Below are 12641 nucleotides of genomic sequence, written 5' to 3'. Positions count from 1 at the left end.
GTTGGCTAAAAGGTGACTTTAAATTTAGAGTAGTGCTGGTATATATCTATAAATGTATGTGTGTATGCATATATGTATGTGTGTATATATGTATGTGTGTGTGTGTGTGTAATATATATATATATATATATAACGTCCACAGAATGCAGGCACTCACTGGTCTTAGTAAAATATAACAATTTTATTTAGAAATCATTAAAATGACATGACGTTTCGGCACCAGTATGTGCCTTTGTCAAATGTCAGCATGTAACCAAAAAAATATGCAGCACACTTAAAATCAATATGACACACAATTAAAAACATACCCCTTTTTAAAGATGAAGAATTGACCACGTTCCCCCCATGCCAAGAGGGGGTGATGGGGCCAATAGACTGCTCCAGCTTGAAAGCAGATGGATCCACAGGTTGGACACGTTGGTCCCTAAAGGCCTCAACACCTCACTGGACTTTAGTCCATTCTATTAATACCACACTGAAGAGTCATTGCCCTGGACATACCTAAATGATAGCTCACTATTCACTAAAAAGTTTCTATCTGTACCCCAGGGTGGCATGATGCTATAATATATATGCAATTGTTCATGTATTTATATGATTATGTCTCTTAATTCATCTACTAATGCCTTGCACCAGGGGTTACAAATTTAATAGTGACAAATTTAATAGTGACAGTTTTCGCTTGTCTTCATCTGTATTATGTATTGTAATGGCAAGGTGCTATGTTTTTCTTGTGCTGATGCCTTTTATTGTCTATTTTGGCACTTTGTGCCTATTCTCTAAGGATGGCCCTTTGATTGGCCTCCTTTTTTTGAGCTTGACAGTTTTTCGCATATAGAAATCACACATTAGATCTAATCATCTATCAGATTGTGTTCTAATATGCCATTTAACTATATGTTTCTAACATTATCAGTGGTTTTGTCTATAACCGCTATGTCCAAACGTTAAACACGCTATACACATTGTGGATTGTTTTGGTTGCTGTTAGCAACAATTATACACAGACGTCCCTGATAGTAATCTGTATGCGTGATTAAGTCACTCCCCACTCTGACGCGTGTGGCTATCCGACGTCGCTATGGCAACGCCGTGCCATGCGTCATCACGCTAGGCACGTAGCGTGCGTACGTGACGTCATTGCCATGGTTGGGAAGACGCGAGTGGCGGGATGGTGGTAATAGCTTGCTCACATCTTTAAAAGGGGTATGTTTTTAATTGTGTGTCATATTGATTTTAAGTGTGCTGCATATTTTTTTGGTTACATGCTGACATTTGACAAAGGCACATACTGGTGCCGAAACGTTATGTCATTTTAATGATTTCTAAATAAAATTGTTATATTTTACTAAGACCAGTGAGTGCCTGCATTCTGTGGACGTTTTGGATTATTTACAGCAGAGCACCGTGGCTCTTAACAAGTGGTGAGATTGTGCTTTCCCTCTAAGGAACTATATATATATATATATATATATATATATATATATATATATATATATATATATATATATATATATATATATATATATATATATATATCTCAATGTAAATATTTGCATAGGAAATTAGTACATCTGGGCAAGTATCCCCGCTTGCTTTTCCCCAGAAATTCTTAATATACAATGTTTCCAATGCACAAGAGAATTGTGGGTAAGATATGCAAATTAGATATGCAAATTCTCAGTTTTGACACAGCGATCCTTTTAAACAGGATTATGACAGCAAACCAGAAATCACTCACTAGACAAGCCTGTTTCGTTCTTTTTGGAACTCAGTAGGAGATAGATTTCTGGTTGCTGCATTGGAAAAGCTTTCTGGGGAAAAGCAAGCAGGGATACTTGCCTAGATGTACTAATTTCCTATGCAAATATTTACATTGATTTAATTTTGAGACATGGAGGATTTTAATTTCAGTTTTTTATCTCGTCCCATAATTTTAATGAATTTTGGTTTAACCATGGAAATAGCTTTTCCAATGCAGCGACCAGAAATCTATCTCCTACTGATGAGTTGCAGCAACCAGAAATCTATCTCCTACTGATGAAACAGGCTTGTCTAGTGAGTGATTTCTGGTTTGCTGTCATAATCCTGTTTAAAAGGATCGCTGTGCCAAAACTGGGAATTTGCATATCTAATTTGCATATCTTACCCACAATTCTCTTGTGCATTGGAAACATTGTATATTAAGAATTTCTGGGGAAAAGCAAGCGGGGATACTTGCCTAGATGTACTAATTTCCTATGCAAATATTTACATTGATTTAATTTTGAGACATGGAGGATTTTAATTTCAGTTTTTTATCTCCCCCCATAATTTTTATATATATATATATATATATATATATATATATATACATACATACATACATACATACATACATACACGCGCGCACACACACAATCTATATCTCTGCACTCACTGGGCTTTTCAAGTCAATAAATTCTTTATTCTGATAGTGACGTTTCAGGAAACACAATCCTCTTCCTCAGCCAAAAAAATACTCTCAAACATTTATAATATGTAACCCCACCCAACAGGAAATGACACCATCTCAGTTGTCATTGTAATATGCAACAACAGATCACAGCAATACTAAAAATAAGAATAAATGCAATAAACCTGTGTTATTGCTAACCTATGTTACAAACAAATCAATAAGTGTAAGATTGTAAGTCATTGCTCATGTGTTAAAAAAAAAAATAGGTCTACTGTGGATCTTATTCCTATCACTATCTATTTACATTGTGCTCTGCGGACTGCCATAAATTGTTTGAATTAAACCTATTAGTAGATTGTATCCTTCGTGTTAGTTTACTATATCATAATTTATTGTAAGCTTGCTGTAGTGGCAGTTTTTTAACCATAGTACTCACTCACACTTGGGATCTTCTATCTGTACCTTAACAGGACACTCCAAATATCGCCCCTACACAGCAACCAGCCACGCCCCTCATGGGAGTGTGTATGTGTGCGTACCGCATCAATCCAGAGCACCAAAGCTGTATCTATCAGTTTATTATGTGTATTTAGACTTTGTGCTGCAAAGGGCAATCTGCTCAAATACTAACTGCCCCCCCAACAAGTTCAACTTTTAATTACATAGGCCAGGGATATAAGGAGGAGTCATACACAGACACCCCAACCTGCAAAAACTCATTTCAGGGAGGTGGCTTCACCCGCTACTGCACTGCCGCCCCCCCTCTCCCAGTTATATATTGGGCACCTTGAAACCCTAAATAAGATAGGGACTTATCATTAAAGTAGCTTCCCACTAAAGGCACATTAAAAAAAAAAGTAGCTTTATTGCACAATCACATACAACAAACCTATTTTCCAGTGATCGTACGCTTGTTGAATGCTTAAATATTTTAGAATACGAAGTTTAATTACGTGCAGTAAATAAGGTAGTATTTGTGTTTTATTTTATTAAAAGCAGGGGGACTTTTTGGTTACTGATGCATGCTTTGAGGGTTCTATAATGTCCCAGCAACTAAAGGCATTCCTTAAAAAAAAAAAAAAAAAAAAAAAAAAAAATTTTCCGGATTTGGGCCTAATTGCATCATGGTACTTGGAGCTTCAGGGAGCCTGCATTCCATTTGCTGGCATCTGGGAGTCGCTATTACAATCAGGGAGACTCCCTGAACTTCAGGGAGAGTTGGGATGTCTGCATACACCCCCACTAGACAAGTATGGATCTTCCATTTGAAATAAAATTAATAAAACCTTTTTATAGCATAGGAGTGGGGAGGTTAAGAAAGAAGGCATGTATGCGTGCTAAAAGCTAAGGGAATAATGTTAAACTAATAAATAAATCCTATAGATAAATATCAGACCAGAATGAGTGTGTACAATAAACAGATTTAATTATTAAAAGGATCTAAAATATTGGTTATAAATACAGTTAATGTAAAAGGCTAAAGTGCTTATGCAGTACAGCAAATTCATGTATTCCTTAAAAACCCATATACACATATATATGACTGGTCATGCCAAAAGAAGTAAAAAGCTAATTCAACTCCAATACAATCTAAAACTAAGATAAAGCAACCAGAAAGGTATAAGAGAGGTATCATACCATAGAAGTACTTCTAATTTTAGTTTTTCTAGTTCAAAATACATACTATAACTTTTTGGCCTATATTAAACACATCACAATTTGTTGATTTGTAGTAACTTTTTTTTTTTTTTCTTGTAGATTTAAAAAAAGAATGTTAATAGAACAACTTGAAGGATTTTTGGAAGAAATTCACAGGCGATCAAACGAAGTCAACCACTTAAAGAGCTTTTAAATCATAATATACAGAACTATTCTACTGAGGCACAATGTGTGCTGTATATATTGCACTCATATTGGAGATCACCTGTGGCTCTAAAACCTGGAGACTTGTAACCACCTGAAAAATGAACTGTTTATACACAACATGCTTCCATTTTTAATCATAAAAGTATCAAAATGATACATTTAATCAAACAATAGTTTTAAAATTTGCTGGTGGTCAGTGACCGTCAATTTCTCAGGTTCTGCTGTAAGCTTTTTTTTTTCTAAAAGACATTTACAGGTTATCACTGGCTATGATGAAACTGCGCCAAAAAACAGGGCTCATTTATGGGCTACTTTTAGGATGCAACACGGTCATTTTTTAGTACATCTGTAGTGTCTTCAGGCTGATCATGTGTTGCATTTCTAAGTAATCTTTAAATGAGTCCTGTCTTTGTATTTATAATATAATTAGAAAAAAAAGCACATGTTAAACAAGGTAATATTTTGTACATAGTTATTTTGAATATATTATTGTAAGTTGTACAGGTGTATTTTGAAAACTATTTAAACAGAGGCACTTTTGTTATTCCATCAATAAAAAGCTCTATTTTAATATTTGTCAAAATATTTTTGCGTTTTGCTTCATATTTTTTTGATCTTACAAAATTTCAATTTATCGACATGATAGTTTTGAATTTTGATTCATAACAGACTGTAAAGTTTGTTTAAAGGAATACTAGTAATTTGAAACTGATTTGGGTTAATTTTCTCCAACATAGGTGTGTCCGGTCCACGGCGTCATCCTTACTTGTGGGATATTCTCTTCCCCAACAGGAAATGGCAAAGAGCCCAGCAAAGCTGGTCACATGATCCCTCCTAGGCTCCGCCTTCCCCAGTCATTCTCTTTGCCGTTGTACAGGCAACATCTCCACGGAGATGGCTTAGAGTTTTTTGGTGTTTAAATGTAGTTTTTATTCTTCAATCAAGAGTTTGTTATTTTAAAATAGTGCTGGTATGTACTATTTACTCTGAAACAGAAAAGAGATGAAGATTTCTGTTTGTAAGAGGAAAATGATTTTAGCAACCGTTACTAAAATCGATGGCTGTTTCCACACAGGACTGTTGAGAGGAATTAACTTCAGTTGGGGGAAACAGTGAGTAGACTTTTGCTGCTTGAGGTATGACACATTTCTAACAAGACTTGGTAATGCTGGAAGCTGTCATTTTCCCTATGGGAACCGGTAAGCCATTTTTATTAAATAAGAATAAAGGGCTTCACAAGGGCTTTAAAGACTGGTAGACATTTTTCTGGGCTAAAACGATTGATTTATAAGCATTTTTAATACTTCATAGCTTTGAGGAGTTATTTTATTCTTGGGAATTATGTAAAATAACCGGCAGGCACTGTATTGGACACCTTTTTCACTGGGGGCCTTCTCTAATCATAGGCAGAGCCTCATTTTCGCGCCTCTATTGCGCAGTTGTTTTTGGGAAGCAAGGCATGCAGATGCATGTGTGAGGAGCTCAGATACATAGAAAAAGCTTACTGAAGGCGTCATTTGGTATCGTATTCCCCTTTGGGCTTGGTTGGGTCTCAGCAAAGCAGATACCAGGGACTGTATAGGGGTTAAATATAAAAACGGCTCCGGTTCCGTTATTTTAAGAGTTAAAGCTTTCAAATTTGGTGTGCAATACTTTTAAGGCTTTAAGACACTGTGGTGAAATTTTGGTGAATTTTGAACAATTCCTTCATACTTTTTCACATTTTCAGTAATAAAGTGTGTTCAGTTTAAAATTTAAAGTGACAGTAACGGTTTTATTTTAAAACGTTTTTTGTACTTTGTTATCAAGTTTATGCCTGTTTAACATGTCTGAACTATCAGATAGACTATGTTCTGTATGTGAGGAAGCCAAGGTTCCTTCTCATTTAAATAGATGTGATTTATGTGACACAAAATTTAGAGAAAATGATGCCCAAGATGATTCCTCAAGTGAGGGGAGTAAGCATGGTACTGCATCATCCCCTCCTTAGTCTACGCCAGTCTTGCCCACACAGGAGGCCCCTAGTACATCTAGTGCGCCAATACTCCTTACTATGCAACAATTAACGGCTGTAATGGATAATTCTATCAAAAACATTTTAGCCAAAATGCCCACTTATCAGCGAAAGCGCGACTGCTCTGTTTTAGAAAATACTGAAGAGCATGAGGACGCTGATGATAATGGTTCTGAAATGCCCCTACACCAGTCTGAGGGGGCCAGGGAGGTTTTGTCTGAGGGAGAAATTTCAGATTCAGGGAAAATTTCTCAACAAGCTGAACCTGATGTGATTACATTCAAATTTAAATTGGAACATCTCCGCGCTCTGCTTAAGGAGGTGTTATCTACTCTGGATGATTGTGAGAATTTGGTCATTCCAGAGAAATTATGTAAGATGGACAAGTTCCTAGAGGTCCCGGGGCCCCCCGAAGCTTTTCCTATACCCAAGCGGGTGGCGGACATTGTAAACAAAGAATGGGAAAGGCCCGGCATACCTTTTGTCCCTCCCCCTATATTTAAGAAATTGTTTCCTATGGTCGACCCCAGAAAGGACTTATGGCAGACAGTCCCCAAGGTCGAGGGGGCGGTTTCTACTCTAAACAAACGCACTACTATCCCTATAGAAGATAGTTGTGCTTTCAAAGATCCTATGGATAAAAAATTAGAGGGTTTGCTTAAAAAGATGTTTGTTCAGCAAGGTTACCTTCTACAACCAATTTCATGCATTGTTCCTGTCACTACAGCAGCGTGTTTCTGGTTCGATGAACTAGAAAAGTCGCTCAATAATGATTCTTCTTATGAGGAGATTATGGACAGAATTCATGCTCTCAAATTGGCTAACTCTTTTACTTTAGACGCCACTTTGCAATTGGCTAGATTAGCGGCGAAAAATTCAGGGTTTGCTATTGTGGCGCGCAGAGCGCTTTGGCTAAAATCTTGGTCAGCGGATGCGTCTTCCAAGAACAAATTGCTTAACATACCTTTCAAGGGGAAAACGCTGTTTGGCCCTGACTTGAAAGAGATTATTACTGGGGGTAAGGGCCACGCCCTTCCTCAGGATAGGTCTTTTCAAGGCTAAAAATAAACCAAATTTTCGTCCCTTTCGCAGAAACGGACCAGCCCCAAGTGCTACATCCTCTAAGCAAGAGGGTAATACCTCTCAAACCAAGCCAGCCTGGAGGCCAATGCAAGGCTGGAACAAAGGTAAGCAGGCCAAGAAACCTGCCACTGCTACCAAGACAGCATGAGATGTTGGCCCCCGATCCGGGACCGGATCTGGTGGGGGGCAGACTTTCTCTCTTCGCTCAGGCTTGGGCAAGAGATGTTCTGGATCCTTGGGCGCTAGAAATAGTCTCCCAAGGTTATCTTCTGGAATTCAAGGAGCTTCCCCCAAGGGGGAGGTTCCACAGGTCTCAATTGTCTTCAGACCACATAAAAAGACAGGCATTCTTACATTGTGTAGAAGACCTGTTAAAAATGGGAGTGATTCATCCTGTTCCATTAGGAGAACAAGGGATGGGATTCTACTCCAATCTGTTCATAGTTCCCAAAAAAGAGGGAACATTCAGACCAATCTTAGATCTCAAGATCCTAAACAAGTTTCTCAAGGTTCCATCGTTCAAAATGGAAACCATTCGGACAATTCTTCCTTCCATCCAGGAAGGTCAATTCATGACCACTGTGGATTTAAAGGATGCGTATCTACATATTCCTATCCACAAGGAACATCATCGGTTCCTAAGGTTCGCCTTTCTGGACAAGCATTACCAGTTTGTGGCACTTCCATTCGGATTAGCCACTGCTCCAAGAATTTTCACAAAGGTACTAGGGTCCCTTCTAGCGGTGCTACGACCAAGGGGCATTGCAGTAGTACCTTACTTGGACGACATACTGATTCAAGCGTCGTCCCTACCACAAGCAAAGGCTCATACGGACATTGTCCTGGCCTTTCTCAGATCTCACGGGTGGAAAGTGAACGTAGAAAAAAGTTCTCTATCTCCGTCAACAAGAGTTCCCTTCTTGGGAACGATAATAGACTCCTTAGAAATGAGGATTTTTCTGACAGAGGCCAGAAAATCAAAACTTCTAAGCTCTTGTCAAGTACTTCATTCTGTTCTTCTTCCTTCCATAGCACAGTGCATGGAAGTAATAGGTTTGATGGTCGCGGCAATGGACATAGTTCCTTTTGCGCGAATTCATCTGAGACCATTACAACTGTGCATGCTCAGTCAGTGGAATGGGGATTATACAGACTTGTCTCCGACGATACAAGTAGATCAGAGGACCAGAGATTCACTCCGTTGGTGGCTGACCCTGGACAACCTGTCACAGGGGATGAGCTTCCGCAGACCAGAGTGGGTCATTGTCACGACCGACGCCAGTCTGGTAGGCTGGGGCGCGGTCTGGGAACCCCTGAAAGCTCAGGGTCTTTGGTCTCGGGAAGAATCTCTTCTCCCGATAAACATTCTGGAACTGAGAGCGATATTCAATGCTCTCAAGGCTTGGCCTCAGCTAGCAAAGGCCAAATTCATACGGTTTCAATCAGACAACATGACGACTGTTGCGTATATCAACCATCAGGGGGGAACAAGGAGTTCCCTGGCGATGGAAGAAGTGACCAAAATCATTCAATGGGCGGAGACTCACTCCTGCCACTTGTCTGCAATCCACATCCCAGGCGTGGAAAATTGGGAAGCGGATTTTCTGAGTCGTCAGACATTTCATCCGGGGGGAGTGGGAACTCCATCCGGAAATCTTTGCCCAAATAACTCAATTGTGGGGCATTCCAGACATGGATCTGATGGCCTCTCGTCAGAACTTCAAGGTTCCTTGCTACGGGTCCAGATCCAGGGATCCCAAGGCGACTCTAGTAGATGCACTAGTAGCACCTTGGACCTTCAACCTAGCTTATGTATTCCCACCGTTTCCTCTCATCCCCAGGCTGGTAGCCAGGATCAATCAGGAGAGGGCATCGGTGATCTTGATAGCTCCTGCGTGGCCACGCAGGACTTGGTATGCAGACCTGGTGAATATGTCATCGGCTCCACCATGGAAGCTACCTTTGAGACAGGACCTTCTTGTTCAAGGTCCGTTCGAACATCCGAATCTGGTTTCACTCCAACTGACTGCTTGGAGATTGAACGCTTGATTTTATCAAAGCGAGGGTTCTCAGATTCTGTCATTGATACTCTTGTTCAGGCCAGAAAGCCTGTAACTAGAAAAATCTACCATAAAATATGGAAAAAATATATCTGTTGGTGTGAATCTAAAGGATTACCATGGAACAAGATAAAAATTCCTAAGATTCTATCCTTTCTTCAAGAAGGTTTGGAGAAAGGATTATCTGCAAGTTCTTTGAAGGGACAGATTTCTGCTTTATCTGTTTTACTTCACAAAAAGCTGGCGGCTGTGCCAGATGTTCAGGCTTTTGTTCAGGCTCTGGTTAGAATCAAGCCTGTTTACAAACCTTTGACTCCTCCTTGGAGTCTCAATTTAGTTCTTTCAGTTCTTCAGGGGGTTCCGTTTGAGCCCCTACATTCCGTTGATATCAAGTTATTATCTTGGAAAGTTTTGTTTTTGGTTGCAATTTCTTCTGCTAGAAGAGTTTCAGAGTTATCTGCTCTGCAGTGTTCTCCTCCTTATCTGGTGTTCCATGCAGATAAGGTGGTTTTGCGTACTAAACCTGGTTTTCTTCCGAAAGTTGTTTCTAACAAAAACATTAACCAGGAGATAGTCGTGCCTTCTTTGTGTCCGAATCCAGTTTCAAAGAAGGAACGTTTGTTGCACAATTTGGATGTAGTTCGTGCTCTAAAATTCTATTTAGATGCTACAAAGGATTTCAGACAAACATCTTCCTTGTTTGTTGTTTATTCTGGTAAAAGGAGAGGTCAAAAAGCAACTTCTACCTCTCTATCTTTTTGGCTTAAAAGCATCATCAGATTGGCTTATGAGACTGCCGGACGGCAGCCTCCTGAAAGAATCACAGCTCATTCCACTAGGGCCGTGGCTTCCACATGGGCCTTTAAGAACGAGGCTTCTGTTGATCAGATATGTAAGGCAGCGACTAGGTCTTCACTGCACACTTTTACCAAATTTTACAAATTTGATACTTTTGCTTCTTCTGAGGCTATTTTTGGGAGAAAAGTTTTGCAAACCGTGGTGCCTTCCATCTAGGTGACCTGATTTGCTCCCTCCCATCATCCGTGTCCTAAAGCTTTGGTATTGGTTCCCACAAGTAAGGATGACGCCGTGGACCGGACACACCTATGTTGGAGAAAACAGAATTTATGTTTACCTGATAAATTACTTTCTCCAACGGTGTGTCCGGTCCACGGCCCGCCCTGGTTTTTTAATCAGGTCTGATGATTTATTTTCTTTAACTATAGTCACCACGGTATCATATGATTTCTCCTATGCAAATATTCCTCCTTTACGTCGGTCGAATGACTGGGGAAGGCGGAGCCTAGGAGGGATCATGTGACCAGCTTTGCTGGGCTCTTTGCCATTTCCTGTTGGGGAAGAGAATATCCCACAAGTAAGGATGACGCCGTGGACCGGACACACCGTTGGAGAAAGTAATTTATCAGGTAAACATAAATTCTGTTTTTTCTATCTTTTTTTCTCTTCTTGTAAGATCCCTTTCCTTCATGTAATTGGCAAGAGTCCATGTGCTAGTGACGTATGGGATTTACAATCCTACCAGGAGGGGCAAAGTTTCCCAAACCTCAAAATGCCTATAAATACACCCCTCACAACATTCACAATTCAGTTTTACAAACTTTGCCTCCTATGGAGGTGGTGAAGTAAGTTTGTGCTTGATTTTCTTCTGTGATATGTGCTTCTCGGCATTTTAAAGCCTGATTCCTCTGAGTACAGTGTTTGTCAGAGGGATGTGAAAAGAGTATCACCTATTGATTCTATGGTTTTCCTAACGGGAAATCTTTTCAAAGGCTCTCTGTTATCGTTCGTAGAGATTCATCTCCTGCCTCCCTTTTGCAGATAGACGATATACTCTCATATTCCATTACCTCTACTGATACTTTTTCAGTAGTGATATGCTATCTGCTATATGTGGATGGGTGTCTTTCGGTAAGTATGTTTTCATTACTTAAGACACTCTCAGCTATGGTTTGGCACTTTGTGTATTAATATAAAGTTTTAAATATATGTATTGTACTTATATTTGCCATGAGTCAGGTTTATGTTTATTTCCTTTTGCAGACTATCAGTTTCAAAATTGGGAAACATATTTAGGAAGTTATTTTTTATTACCTGGGGTATTGTCTTTTTCTCCTGTTAAGTGTAGTCAGTCCATGGGTCATCCATTACTTAGGGAATATATCTCTTCCTAACAGGAAACTGCAAGAGAATTACCCAGCAGAGCTGCTATATAGCTCCTCCCCTCACCTATCATACTCAGTCATTCTCTTGCAGCCTAACTAAAAAGGAAGCTGTGAGAGATCTGTGGTGTTTTTTAACTTAGTTTATTTCTACAATCAAAAGTTTGTTATTTTTAAATGGCACCGGAGTGTGCTGTTTATTCTCAGGCAGCATTAGAAGAAGAATCTGCCTGGGTTTTTTTCTATGGTCTTAGCAGACGTAACTAAGATCCACTGGCTGTTTCTCATCTGAGGAGTGAGGTAACTTCAGAGAAGGGGAATAGCATGCAGGGCTCCCCTGCAACAAATGAGGTATGTGCAGTAATTTATTTTCTGAGGAATGGAATTGACTGAGAAAATACTGCTGATACCATTGTAAAGTAAGTTCAGCCTTAAATGCAGTGATAGCGACTGGTATCAGGCTGATGTGTGTGTGTGTGTGTACACTGAATGTATTTTTCTAAGGAATGGAATTGACTCTGAAAATACTGTTAATACTGAAATAATGTATGAGCCTTAACTGCAGTAAAAACGACTGGTAGCAGGCTTATTAATAATAATACATAACTTTCAAATGTATGTTTAAAACGTTTACTGGCTTGTTAATCGTTTTTGTGAGGTACTTGGTGATAAAACTTATTAGGGCATGTTTCTCCAACATAGGTTTGTCCGGTCCACGGCGTCATCCTTACTTGTGGGATATTCTCTTCCCCAACAGGAAATGGCAAAGAGCCCAGCAAAGCTGGTCACATGATCCCTCCTAGGCTCCGCCTACCCCAGTCATTCTCTTTGCCGTTGTACAGGCAACATCTCCACGGAGATGGCTTAGAGTTTTTTAGTGTTTAACTGTAGTTTTTATTATTCAATCAAGAGTTTGTTATTTTGAAATAGTGCTGGTATGTACTATTTACTCAGAAACAGAAAAGAGATGAAGATTTCTGTTTGTATGAGGAAAATGATTT

General features: G+C 39.5%; 1 protein-coding gene across 1 annotated transcript in view; it reads left to right on the top strand.

Annotated features, from left to right (window-relative positions):
- INTS6 (integrator complex subunit 6) overlaps nt 1-4874 on the top strand; it is a 305149-nt gene extending 300275 nt beyond the window's left edge. Inside the window, exon 15 of the mRNA XM_053705560.1 lies at nt 4196-4874. Within this exon, the coding sequence (XP_053561535.1) occupies nt 4196-4289 (94 nt within the window). The 3' untranslated portion in view covers nt 4290-4874. The remainder of the gene's footprint in view (nt 1-4195) is intronic.
- The last annotated feature ends 7767 nt before the right edge of the window (nt 4875-12641 follow it).

This window comes from Bombina bombina, chromosome 3 (assembly GCF_027579735.1).
Source record: "Bombina bombina isolate aBomBom1 chromosome 3, aBomBom1.pri, whole genome shotgun sequence".
NCBI classification, from domain to species: Eukaryota; Metazoa; Chordata; class Amphibia; order Anura; family Bombinatoridae; genus Bombina; species Bombina bombina.
The sequence above is the reverse complement of the archived record's forward strand: the minus strand, read 5'-3'. Positions and strand labels throughout refer to the sequence as shown.